The 13,341-nt window shown below is 40.0% G+C and overlaps 1 protein-coding gene across 26 annotated transcripts in view; it reads left to right on the forward strand.

Moving 5' to 3' along the window:
• The window catches only part of ank2a (ankyrin 2a, neuronal), a 114,580-nt gene extending 101,914 nt beyond the window's left edge, over positions 1 to 12,666 (forward strand). For 24 of the 26 annotated variants that reach the window (XM_036136890.1, XM_036136903.1, XM_036136896.1 and 21 more), the window contains 6 exons: positions 6,154 to 7,767; positions 8,199 to 8,288; positions 8,657 to 8,740; positions 8,890 to 9,054; positions 9,390 to 9,545; positions 11,040 to 12,666. In XM_036136890.1, coding sequence (XP_035992783.1) covers positions 6,154 to 7,767; positions 8,199 to 8,288; positions 8,657 to 8,740; positions 8,890 to 9,054; positions 9,390 to 9,545; positions 11,040 to 11,054 — 2,124 coding nt within the window. In that variant the 3' untranslated portion in view covers positions 11,055 to 12,666. The remainder of the gene's footprint in view (positions 1 to 6,153; positions 7,768 to 8,198; positions 8,289 to 8,656; positions 8,741 to 8,889; positions 9,055 to 9,389; positions 9,546 to 11,039) is intronic. The other 2 variants (XM_036136902.1, XM_036136906.1) reach the window with 2 other exon arrangements.
• Positions 12,667 to 13,341: the final 675 nt, after the last annotated feature.

Consider the following 13,341-nt stretch of genomic DNA (forward strand, 5'->3'; position numbering starts at 1 on the left):
AGTTCCAATGTCCTTATATAGATTGCATTGTGCCGTTGTCAGGAAGCAGGTCAGTTTCACCAGAATCGACATTATCAGACTGGGAAGGCAACGACTTGTGTCTGGAAGGTCTTTTTATGGACAACAGAGCAGAATCCCCTCAGTCAGTTGTGTCAGACTTTCAACTGGATAAGTTATTCAGCAGCAGGACGTTGTCCCCAGACTCTGTGTCTTCTGATTTTGACTTTTCACTTTTAAATGACTGGCTGGCAGATTTTAGGGCATCCTCACCAGAATCTGTGGCATCAGTTGAAGATCAAACTTTGTCTGATGTTTGTACATTTGGTCAGCTATATGATCAACACTGTAACTATTACCTACAGTATTCATTAAATAGACCAGGATCCCGTCTATCAACACTGTCAGATATAGAGGACAATGACTTTTGCCTGCAGGAGATGTTTGTTTACAACCGAACAGATTCACCAGATTCACTTCCTCCTGAGTTAAAACAGTCAGGTGTCAATGTAACCTCCTCTCCACTTCTTCCCACTTCAAGGCCTCTGACATATGCAGAGGTTGTCAGAGGTACATCCTTTAAAACACAATCAGAGCCTATAGTTGGTGTCAGATTGTTGGAGTCTAGTGTTGTTTCATCTGCTTTCCAATCAGAGGAGCACTCTAGCCCTCTATTCGTAGATGATTGGGATTCTGAGTTAGGTTGTCATACTCCTGACTCAGTGGGGTCTTGCAGTGAATTGAGACAAATGTCTCCGGACTCGCCTGTTCCTCAGTTCCAATGTCCTTATATAGATTGCATTGTGGAGTATTCAGGAAGCAGGTCAGTTTCACCAGAATCGACATTATCAGACTGGGAAGGCAACGACTTGTGTCTGGAAGGTCTTTTTATGGACAACAGAGCAGAATCCCCTCAGTCAGTTGTGTCAGACTTTCAACTGGATAAGTTATTCAGCAGCAGGACGTTGTCCCCAGACTCTGTGTCTTCTGATTTTGACTTTTCACTTTTAAATGACTGGCTGGCAGATTTTAGGGCATCCTCACCAGAATCTGTGGCATCAGTTGAAGATCAAACTTTGTCTGATGTTTGTACATTTGGTCAGCTATATGATCAACACTGTAACTATTACCTACAGTATTCATTAAATAGACCAGGATCCCGTCTATCAACACTGTCAGATATAGAGGACAATGACTTTTGCCTCCAGGAGATGTTTGTTGACAACCGATCAGATTCACCAGATTCACTTCCTCCTGAGTTAAAACAGTCAAGTGTCAATGTAACCTCCTCTCCACTTCTTCCCACTTCAAGGCCTCTGACATATGCAGAGGTTGTCAGAGGTACATCCTTTAAAACACAATCAGAGCCTATAGTTGGTGTCAGATTGTTGGAGTCTAGTGTTGTTTCATCTGCTTTCCAATCAGAGGAGCACTCTAGCCCTCTATTCGTAGATGATTGGGATTCTGAGTTAGGTTGTCATACTCCTGACTCAGTGGGGTCTTGCAGTGAATTGAGACAAATGTCTCCGGACTCGCCTGTTCCTCAGTTCCAATGTCCTTATATAGATTGCATTGTGCCGTTGTCAGGAAGCAGGTCAGTTTCACCAGAATCGACATTATCAGACTGGGAAGGCAATGACTTGTGTCTGGAAGGTGTTTTTATGGACAACAGAGCAGAATCCCCTCAGTCAGTTGTGTCAGACTTTCAACTGGATAAGTTATTCAGCAGCATAACAATTTGTCCTGATTCCCCTACAGCGTTCAAGCTCCCAGACATAATTGTAACTCCTTCTACACTTCCTAATACTACTACACCACACACGTTGCCGGTGGCTTGTCATGAAAACATTGTTGAGAATCCTGCATGTTCATTTTTCCAACATGAGTCATCCTCCCACAATGCTGTATCTTTTTATCCATCTCCACTAACTTATCAAAACTCAGACACTCTTCACCAATCCCATTTAAAATTCCATTCCCTGCTGATTTCCAAAGTGCACGATCCTTTGTACAAGGGGCAATGCACTAATTGTGTGTTAAAGATTTCCAATTGTCTATAGGAAGCTAAGTGGATTTTTAACAGTATTTAACTTAATAAACAAATATCACTTTCTTAAAGGGTTCATAAGTCCCAATAAACAGAAATAGGGTAATACAATATTTGTTTGTTTTTAATATGTGTTCTCTTTGATCCTAAATCTTTCCAAATCTCAAAATGAAATGATCATCACCATTTGTGAGATCTCTTTAGGACAATTAAAGGAGCCTAGTCATGTAATAAGACTTTACAAATTTCTTCGCTAGTATATATATATATATATATATTAGGGCTGGGCAACGATTAAAATATTTAATCGCGATTAATCGCACTGATTAATCGCGATTAATCGCGATTAATCGCATTGTATTTACAAACTCCAAGAATGAATTCAAAAGTAGTGTAAAGAGCACTTTTATTTTAATGTTCTGCTGCCATATGAACAAAAGTGTTGTAACATTTGTAGCACTTATCAGTAACACATATTTAGTGTAAAGCTCAACTTAAACATGTAAAACAAAAAATAGCAATAATAATAAATTAAAGCTTATTGCCACTGACAGGGAATTCTCTTTATGGGGAAAAAATCTACCAAAAACAGGCAATTTCTGAGGTAACAGCAGGGAGCAGCATTACCATTTTATGTTCAATACCAAAGTTTAACTTGGCAGTGGTTCCAACAAACTTGTTTCTGTCATATTCCATGCTGGAAGAACTTTAAACTGAAATGCTTGCTAACTCGATATGCTTGCGTTTATTTGACGTTGACACGCGGTTTTTTGTTGTTGCTTTCTCGCGCGCATATAGTGAATGGCAGGGAAAAACAGGCAAAAACACATGGATGCTTTGAAACGAGAAGCGACTTCACCGACGGCGTCGATGCAGACCCCCCCCCGCTCCGCTCCGCACAAAACTTGTTCCGGCCGCCAACTCACCGCCTCGCCTCGCCTAAGCTCGCTCGCGGTACCTGCGGGAAACACCGCCTTCCGCATGTCAGCTGTGTTTTTTTCCGGCCAGCACCTTTCTTCCTCTTTGAATCTGAGGCTGGGCTGACAGCGAGGTTATTGGCGCATTATCGCCACCTACTGTTCTGATTCAAACCCCTACACCGCAGCAACAGACCTTCACAAAATAAAAGCATGTGACCAACATGCGTTAACGCGCGTTAAAGAAAATATCGCCGTTAATAGTCTAATGAGTTAACGCGAAATTAACGCGTTAACTTGCCCAGCCCTAATATATATATATATATATATATATATATATATATATATAGTTTTACATATATGTGTGTATGTGTATTTACACGCAGTATTTCTCAAACAGACCCTACTTGGGTGGCCCCTTTAAGATTCTCAGGAAGTGTTGTTGCTGTAATAAATTCAAAGTTTGAAAATGTTCTGCCTGCTTGTTATGCATAATCCATATGCCATCTCACCAAAATTTCATTATAGTGATACGTGACAATAAAGATTCTTGATTCCATCACTTTATTGCGAGGCATTGTGTGACACTCTGCTGGCTTTTACAGTAGCTGTGTCAGTCGTCACCATCTTGCTTTCTGATAATTCTGCGGTACTGCAGGCAGATGGCACAACAATGTTTATGTCTGCTGATAGTGCCCAGTGCAAAGTTCTTTTCAGTCTCAAAAAGGAATAATTCACCACAATCAGGATGAACGCACGCCGTAAATTGTGTTATTTGAAGATGAATACATGATTTTGTGTGTGTGTTTTTTTTATGGTCAAAATACGTGACTAGGCCCATTTAAGACACATTGCTCCCCCACAACACACACACAATAATTTGTTATAACTGAAATGCAGTAATATGAGTTCTTCTTAATGTCTACTTCCATGCTTGGGATATTTTTATCTCACTTGTAGACATGTGTTTTTATTTAATCCCATTTAAACATTACAAAATAAAAATTCAGCTGTGTTTTGTTACTGCATCACAATCACATTGTACCAGCAAATTATAAACATATAAGTAGTATGGTGCAACTTAAACTCAACGTAAACTTAAAATAGTATTAAAAAACATTCATGTTTTACAATGTATATGTAAAGCTATGAAAAATACTGTTAACAGTAGTTTTAAAGACGGCAAAAAAATGTAAGCGACAAAACTCAAACCAAGCGTACTCATTTTTTATGTAGAAGCTAACATTAGCACTACAGCTCAGCAGCAGCAGGAAACTGAGATAACAATTACTGAACACAAAAGGCCTTAAAATTGAAGAGAAGGGTGCAGTGGTAGTGCATGCGACCCATATTAGACACAGGCCATTGTCCTCATACTGGCTGTAATCAGGTTTGAGTCCCGGCCTGTGGACCTTTTCTGCATGTCTTTCCCCTCTCTCTCACCCCCATTTTCTGTTAGCCCACTGTCAAATAAGGATCCCTAGTGCAGCAGAAATAACAGAAAATGTGAAAAATGGAAGCGAGACTAATAGAAGGAAAGACTTATGCGATGGATGATAAAGATGTGTAATCTACACATTGATGTATTTATTTATTTATAACATCTGCCACTAGATTTGGCAATAATGATAAGCTTATAATAAAATAAAACCAGAAAGATACCACGAGTTCTGCCTTAGGGAGAGTCATTTACCATTTCCTCCCAGTGACAGCTCATTGGTGGTAATGACAACTGAGGCATAGAGTGGCCCTCGGTAGCTATATGATACTTGTGTGTGTCTGTTGTAATAACACAAATTATTGAGGTCTACTTTTTTTTGTCTTCATGTTTACCTCTTAAGTTATTTCAGTGTCACCACTGAAAACTTTAGTATCACGTTGAATCACATGTCATCTGTAAAAACAAGGGAATGGTTTCCTCATGCTGGCTTAGCTGTACAAGGACAAGCAAAAAAAAAAAAAAAGACTGAGTGAAATACAAACTAAGTGGAGAGCGTCTGAATTTAGATTGCTCACAAGGACAACCTCTTCCTCAAGATTTCTTCCCAAAGGAAGTCCGGGTTGAAGCTCAACAAAAATATGCCTTGGTGCTGGTAAGAAAGCACAAGATCTTGCTTGTTCATGAGTGCAGTGTTGGTTTCAAATTTCTTAAAAAGAATGTGGCAACATAAAAAGGCATTTAACAAGTAGAGGTTCGCATGTTTGCTTTTCAGCTGTCCAAGTGATTCTTCTATGTGGCAAAACTAATCAAAATCCTCATGACCCAATAATTAATGGCACGAGCTTCATTCTTTTTAATTCAGAGCATCGTTTAGCAAAATTGCTCCCTTCAGATATTTCCTCAACTGCTGCGGGGGTTTTAAATGGCAACAGGTAGAGGCATGTGTCAAAAGACTCCAGCTCCTGACTAAAATGTGTGTGTTTCCATTATATTTATTTCCATACATTTACATAGTGTTTTCCAGGCATACCTCTCCACTCACACAGGTGGTCCCTGGCTTCTATCTGAACTCAAAAATGATATTTCCTTGTGGCACAACAGTTATGAGTTGCTTGTTAATTATTCAGGTGTCACATAAAGCACTTTGAATAGACTCTGTGTATGTGTGTTAGTGAAGGGGTATGAACAACTGCTGAAAAGGAGCTGTTTTTCTCTGTTTTAAAATATCTGAACCGCAAGAGATCCTGACGCTATTAAAGCTGTGTTTTTATCGCTGTACGTGTTTTGCCTCTTGGAAACAGCCTTCTGCTTTTATAAGTGCAGATGAAACACAGAGTTACTGTCATTTTGCACATTCAGTGCTGAATTATAATTTATTTGTGCCCTGCAGTTGTACTGAAAATTGTGCTATTACACTACAGTTAATGATGTTTGTCTGCTTAAACCATTCAGTGTCCATCTACCGTACTAGAATTGAATTCCTTCCAATCTAAAAAAAAAAAAAAGTCGTTGAAGAAAAGCTGCCCTGTCCAAAGATATGACTATGCCACAAGATTATTTCTCTATTGGAAAGAAGACTTAACCTCAACAAACATCTGTGTGGGCCACAAATAAATTTTAAATTGAGACTTGGCTCTTATGTTTTGAATTACCTAGAGCATTTTTGTTTCAGTCTTCATTGTATACCCAAAAGCAATTGAAAATGTTTTGACGTATTTTTTTCCCCCACTCCGTTATATTATTTCTTTCAGATGCCATCTTCAACTTTCAAGACCGATATTTCTCAGTCCTCAAAACAGAGCAATGTTGATATGGGACAAATTCAGGGCTTTCAAGCCGAGACACTATTGCTGACACATGATTCACACACAGCAAAAACAAAATCCCCTGTTGCACCTAGGTCGGATCTAATTAACACTAAATATGACATCACACTGACCAGCCTTCCACACGCAAAACATGAATATAGTGAATCAGGCTCTGCGATTCCAGAAACACAAGACAACTGTGATGTTCATACCGGCAAGTCCTCAAACTCCCCACCAACACCACAGGAATCTGGAACTCCACAGCTGGATCAGCTTCTTTCCGATTTGAAGGAAATCAAACTCAAGTTCTTACCAGAAACACTTGATTCACATGCATCAGAGTCCTCTGATGACAGCCCAGAGGAGGTGGAAGCCTACACATATGAAGAACTTTCCCCCGAAGAGGAATCCCCGACTGATAAGAGCAATGAAGTCAGTGAGTCTACTGTTGCACAGTTTACAGAAGGTAGCACAAATGTAGGACACTGTCTTGATACAAAAAGAGTTTCTGAGTCAAACCTTGACATTTATCAAGAATCTAATTTGTCACCAACTGATGCTCCTTCAATCCCTATCCATCCACAAATATTTTGTGAGGAAATTGAACTACCGCTAAATTGTGGTCAATATCTGTCCTGCAGAGGTGTTGGGAGTGTTACTGAAACATTGCCTTCACTGGCTGACACACCTAAATCCAATCTGACAGATTTTAACAGCGAAAACCTGACTGTTACCGCTTATTCAAGTCACGTAGGACAATGTCTACCTACACAACCTTTAGAGTCAAGGGCTACGACAGAAGAGGCTTCTGCCCATGCTAACCCAGATCAGCATTTATGGGATCCAACCTCAACTGGAACCATATCCTCCCAGTTACCGTCTGATTTTACTTCTGATACGGTTACCCCTGCGAGACATTTCAGCCTTGATGAACTGATACCTTACCCATCCTCCAGGAGCGTAGAAATGCCTTCTGATGAGGATAGACCAACGATCTGTACACAGCACTCTGAAGAAACCATGGCTCTAGTTGACTATGAATGTTTTACCACTGAAACTCCTTCATTCCAACTCAATACTGAGATCTCTTCATCGGCTTCTGACGAGGAGTACACCATCCCGCAAGGAGGTGAAGAGACTTCCTCTGATTCAGTGACCTATACCTGCACACCTCCCGTAATTTCCGATGGAGCACATTGCAGGGAGGCCAGCGCAGACTTGGATTACTCTAGCATGGAGCCCTACTTTGACTGCAAACAAGTAGTATCGGATTTCTCAGAGACTGAACCGGACGTCCCTGAGGCGACTGGCAGTGCAGGTCTGTCTCAGCATCAGCTCAGAAATGTTGGAGCACAGGAAAAGGCAAAGCAAAAGGTGCTCCTGTCTTCTGGAAGTGAAGATTATGAAGACGCTCCTTTGGTTCACGAGGATTGCCATCAGGAACGTGGGGAGAGCAAAGAATCGCTGTGTCAGTCAGAGACATCAGATGAAGAATTCGCACTGTGCAAAACTTCACAGCCTTCTGGATCTTACTATACTGATAAGTCTCTGCCCAGGGTAAGACAAGTGTGAAAAAGATCATACAAATTTTTTCCCCCCGAGAGCTGAGTCTTACAGCTTATTAGATTTGCTTCATGAAGAAATGACTGCTAAGCCTCGGCTAGCCCATTTGAAACTTGAGGTCCCTTTGACCCACATTTATTTTAAATTCTACAACCCCTAACGCAGCATGTGTCACCTGGTGAAGACTTGTTTGTCCCTGGCAGTAAGCAATGTCTGAATAAGTATTCCAATATTTTCAAGCATGACATCTTTTCCAAATGTTTTTTTTTTTTTTTTTTCAAGTGCTGTGTTGTACCTTCCAGTGTAGTATCCAACACACTGGAACGTGCGCTCTTCCTCTCAGCTCCCAGCCTGCTTTATCACACACAGAATATTCACACAGGGGGACTTTCACGAATCTGAACTCATTTGTGTTGCTTGGTCAGGAGGTCTCTGCAGAGTTTGGATCAATGTCAGAGAGTTCAGATGAGGAGTTTTTGACCACCAGAATAATACGAAGGAGGGTTTTTATTAAGGTATCCGATTATGCATGGCTCCTGATGACGCTCTGCTTCAGCATGGAAACCTTGACTTCATTGTTTTTCTCTCCTGAATAGAACGAGTGAAAACGTGTGTTTTCAGGCCTATAACTTCCACTTTGTTTGCACAGATGGCTGAAGGTCTTGGAGGTGTTTTAGGCTGCTGTGAGCAAGTCTTTGCTGATTTTATTTCACGACATAACCCTTAACGTTTGTTTGCTGTTTCCCTTATTTCTCTCACGAACTTCAAATGCAAGTGTTGTGCGTCTCTCATGTGTTACCACTGAGTGCGGTGTTAACGTTAAAACTTCATGCTGAACCAAACCGCCGTTCCTGATTGTTTTTTGTTTCTGTTTCCCAAACAGGTTGATAAGTTGGCTGACATCCCTACTCAGTCAGTGACCGAAGAAAAGTACCGGGATGAAAATGGCCATCTAGTTGTCAAACGGGTAGAGTTGGTTTTCACATGCTCTAATTTACATCTAAACATGTAATCTACCTTTTGACGACAAGGTTTTGGACGGCAGTTTGAACGTATAGTTTTGATTATACGTCACCCAGTTGCCTTTTTTGACATGCAAACAATTCTCGTACTCAGGTTACACGAAAAGTAATCCGCAAATGTGTTTCCGCTGATGGTGTGGAGCGTGAAGAGATACCGTCAGAGGGAGCTCCTGAGGAGTCCTTCACTGTAGCAGATGGAGATGGTCACTCCAAGGCGGTAAAGCGGACTTCAATAAAAAGTGTTGGCGACCATACAGAGGTGCACGTGCTCTCAATGCTTATAAAAGTCTCTGAAAAAAGTATTTCTCCCCTTGCATTTACTCAGGGAATTGGGATTATGTAGCTGTGTCTTTTTCAAATCAGTTTCCTTTAATAAATCAAATAATTATATTTAAGCTGTTGTCTTTGTCTGATGTCTGATATCAGAATGTGTTTGATGATCTGAAACAGTTAAGTGTGAGAAAAACAGAGGAAATCTGTAGGGGAAATGCTTTTTTCCCAGCACTGTATGCAATAGTTGTTATATTGATATTACATTCACATAAAAAGTATTGCAGATTGTAAAAATACTGATAATGTTTTATGCTGACTTAGGTCAAATTTCTACAAAGTGAAGGCTTGCCCTCATCAAGGCCTGAAAGAGCTGGTTCAGAAAAGAAAACTGCAGCTGAGGATGAAAGGACAAGAACTTCCCAAGGGGATCAGTCTTTGGCCTCAGACCTCCCATCAACCCTAAACGATTTCAAACAGGTTTGTGAACCTCAAAATTCCGTAAATTTGATCTAGCAAAAAAATGTTTCAAAACCGTGACGTCTTCGCAACCATTCCAAGGTTTACCCTGCCTCTTGCTCAGTTATCGCAGCTCCATCGTTAGTCTGATAGTGCTACTAGAGTACCATTCAGTCTTGCTTTTAAGGATTGAGCTCCATCTAAATACCCTTCATTATAGCTCGTAGCTCCTGTTCCCTTTTCACAGGGTCCGTAGTAAAAACTCTATTGTGGGAAGGAAATGAGTTTTGGATGGCTGTGCCAATTTTGGAGAGCCTTCAAGACCGACGTCATTATGTGACGGAAACGCACATGAATGATGCGAGTCAAATCTGGGCCGACAGCCTTCCGAAAATGAACTACAAAGTGTTCGCTCTCTTCTCTCTGGCTGTTGTTGTTGATTCCCGTGAGGTGAACTGTGCTTATGAGGGGTTCCTAGGCAAAACTAGCCGCAGCAGAGAGCATTCAGGCTACTTTTCTCACCTGCTTCTTTACTGACTTCCCTATTCAGGCAGCACTTATCATGGCGACCGCTGACACGCCTCCACTTTGACTAAAGAGTCTTTATTATGTAAAATATTTTTGTTTTGAGACAATAGAGTTGTTGAATCCCTTCCTAGTCTTACTTTTTAACTAGAGTTTTTCTTTTTAAATATGATTATTATTTTACTTGCAATGATGATTTTTCTTTATTTCTTCTTTTTTTTAATAGTTCTTTGGTGGGGTTTTTTTATTTATTTTTTTGGAGGGGGCTGTATTAAATTTGAGCTTCTCCTCTCTAGTCTTTTTTATTTTTCTTGTCATTTGAATTTCTGTCTAGTGTTCCAGCAATATATGTTTCTCCTTGCCAAAGGGAAAAAAACACTGAGTTGTTTGCACAATTTGATTTGTTGTGTTAGCTTAGTTTTGTTAAAAGATTGTAGTTTAAAGAGTTGAGGTTATTGCATTTCTGTTTTGTTCTATGAAAAACTTGCATATACCTATTATCATGACATTCTATACATTATATATACAATATTGAATGATGACTTTTGCTCTTAGATGCTACTTCGAGATGTTGCTTGTCCAATCATGCCTATTGCATATCTTTCTCACATCGTGTGCATTGACTGCTGTTTTTCCTCTGTTTAACTTGAATAGCCTATTTAATTTTTACCTGCGTACTGTACGCCATCTTATCAGTAATTGTGCAATACTTACTCTGATTTAATTTTTACTTTTACTTTGGCCTCTCTCATAAGCTCACTCCCTGTTGCTTTAGGACTAACTTTAGATTAGCTGTTTTTCATTACTGATCGCTGATGGGGTTTTTTGCCACTGTCTTGCCCAAAGTTCCCCACTATGGAACAATAAATTAATGTCTTATCTTACTAAAGCATGAAGGAATATATACACTTTAATCATCCTGCAATTTATGTGGTTAAAACCTCCCCCAAAATAAAACCTGCACTTAATATTTTCTTATTCTGTCTCAAGGACCCACATGCGTAAAGGTTCCTCCCAAAGATGAACAGTGGTAGAAGGATCCGGGCAGCATGAAGAAGTACTTATCGACCAATCAGAGGAACCTGGAAAAGCATCAGTCGCCTGTGATCTCTAGTAGCAACTCTACCAGCTCTTTCACCGCTGCCATGGAAACGAGGACAACGGAAAAGACAAAACAGAGGTGGAAGAGCAACTGAAAGACTGACTCTCTCCCCCAGGTCCCCAGCTCTGTCCAGAGTCCCTGCTAACCCTATGCATTAGCCACATGCAATCCCAGAGTGCACCTCAGAGACACCACGGTCTTCCCATGTCAGTCCTGGAAGATGAACATTTGTTTGCAAAGAGGTTTTTTTTTTCTGGCTCATGTTATCGAATCACGTTTGGGTTTATTTTTTGTTGTTGTTTTGCCTTTTTATGACCAAAGAAAGCCTTGTTTTGTTTTCGCTGTTGATTTACGCTGAATGTCCAAGCTGTTGCCGTTTTGCTTTGCAACTAGAAAAACGAACAAAAAAATAGAAAACCCAGAGGAACACTGTCCAAGGTAAAGAACAATTTCTGTAAATCATAAAAATACTGCTACTGCTGCCTGCGTAGGGGTTCAGAATGAAAAAAAGCAAAACAAAAATCACTTCCACTACTCTGGCTCTAAAATGCTGCTTTCACCAACAATTAAATTTGTTTTCTTTTTTTCTTGAATCAGGTGGTCAGGATGTGACAAACAGAAAAACGGACTGTGCTGACACAAAATGTAATTGCTGCTGTCGTGTTTCGTGTAAACTATGTGTACTTTTGTCTTTAGTAGTCAGAAATATATATTATCTATGATATGAAAATAGCTGACAGCTGTAGCCTAGGAATTAATACTCACTCACTCTCACGTGAAGTAAAATCGGCATGGCTAATCAACACGTGTCAGTTAGATCCCAGCTTCGCTGCGTCGCCGCTCCGTGGAATGTCTTTCAGACTTCCTTTCTCCTCCGTGTGCGTCATTTTGTGTGTAACTATATTTGTTCCTCGGCTTTCTCTTTTGAACTGTAAATCTTTACTCATGACGTGTGGATGGAAGAACGCGTGCCGATCAAGCCGCAGCTACGATGGCTGGTTTCACTGGAGGACTGCAAGCATCGCAGTTTCAGAATGTCTGTATTTAAATGTCAGGTATCCATCAGGAAAAGAAATAAAACCGGAAACATTTCTGTGGAGTCTAGCCCGGCATTTGCGGATATATTTCATGTAAACGCTTTGTTAGTTCACCCTTTCATTGAGAAAGTGCTTACTGATATGTGCGTGAGTGAATGAGTGTGCGCTGGCTTATTTTACACAGATCACTTTTGCACTCCTGAATGTCGTACCCGCGACATGTATATCCCTCCCACTGTTTACGTTGTGATTTTAGGGAAAACATGCAAATTAGTGGAAGGCTCACTGTGACAGGTTTGCTTTTAATTTACTGAAACAGCATCTCCTTTTTTTTGTGATGACAGTTATGTGCATATACAGCTCATAATTATAGAAATATATACAAGGGCATGTATTATTGTATTAAATTTCAAAAAGACTAAAACTAAATGGCTGCAGTGTATCTATGGCTGGTAGAGAATAAAAACCTACAAACATACAGTGTTGGAAAATGACCATACCTCTTTGCACGATCTCTCCATCTAGAGCCCTGATGCAATCTTCTTTTCACCTCACTCCACAGGTTCTCCACAGGCTTGACAAAAAGGTTGATTTTTGTGTCTTGTGAACTAGACTCGTTTGTTCCCTGAAGACTAAATCAATGTCTTATCTGACCTAAGCTTAAAGTTCCAGTTAAAGACCCAAAAACCTTTGGCAAATTCACAATTATATTTGTGATGCAAGGACAAAAGACACTTTGTCTCACAGTTGTTATAGTGACTTGTTATGACTCTTTGCTGCAGTTCTCTGATACTAACCTGTCTTCCTCACTGTCTGTGCTGATAAGTATGACCAGGTTCATTAACCAATCCTTTTCGTCAGAATTCAAGTGGTTTTAAATATTTTACAAATTCCTTTAATCGTACATACAATCTTATACCTCTATCCTGACTTATGAGGATCAACACTGCTGCTTGCTGCTGTTTTGTGAATGATATCTTCTATTGTCTTTCTCATTTTGAAGAGTAGCTAAGAGAAATTAGCTCCTGTGATGTCATGACGTGATATTTATACTCACTGAAACTATGAAATCATTTGTTACCCATTAGAATATACTAGAAACTCTGATTAACTTCATCCTTAAGAGGTCCTTTAAAATCTTAAATGGTTCTTA

The sequence above is a fragment of the Fundulus heteroclitus genome, chromosome 5 (assembly GCF_011125445.2).
Source record: "Fundulus heteroclitus isolate FHET01 chromosome 5, MU-UCD_Fhet_4.1, whole genome shotgun sequence".
Classification (NCBI taxonomy): Eukaryota; Metazoa; Chordata; class Actinopteri; order Cyprinodontiformes; family Fundulidae; genus Fundulus; species Fundulus heteroclitus.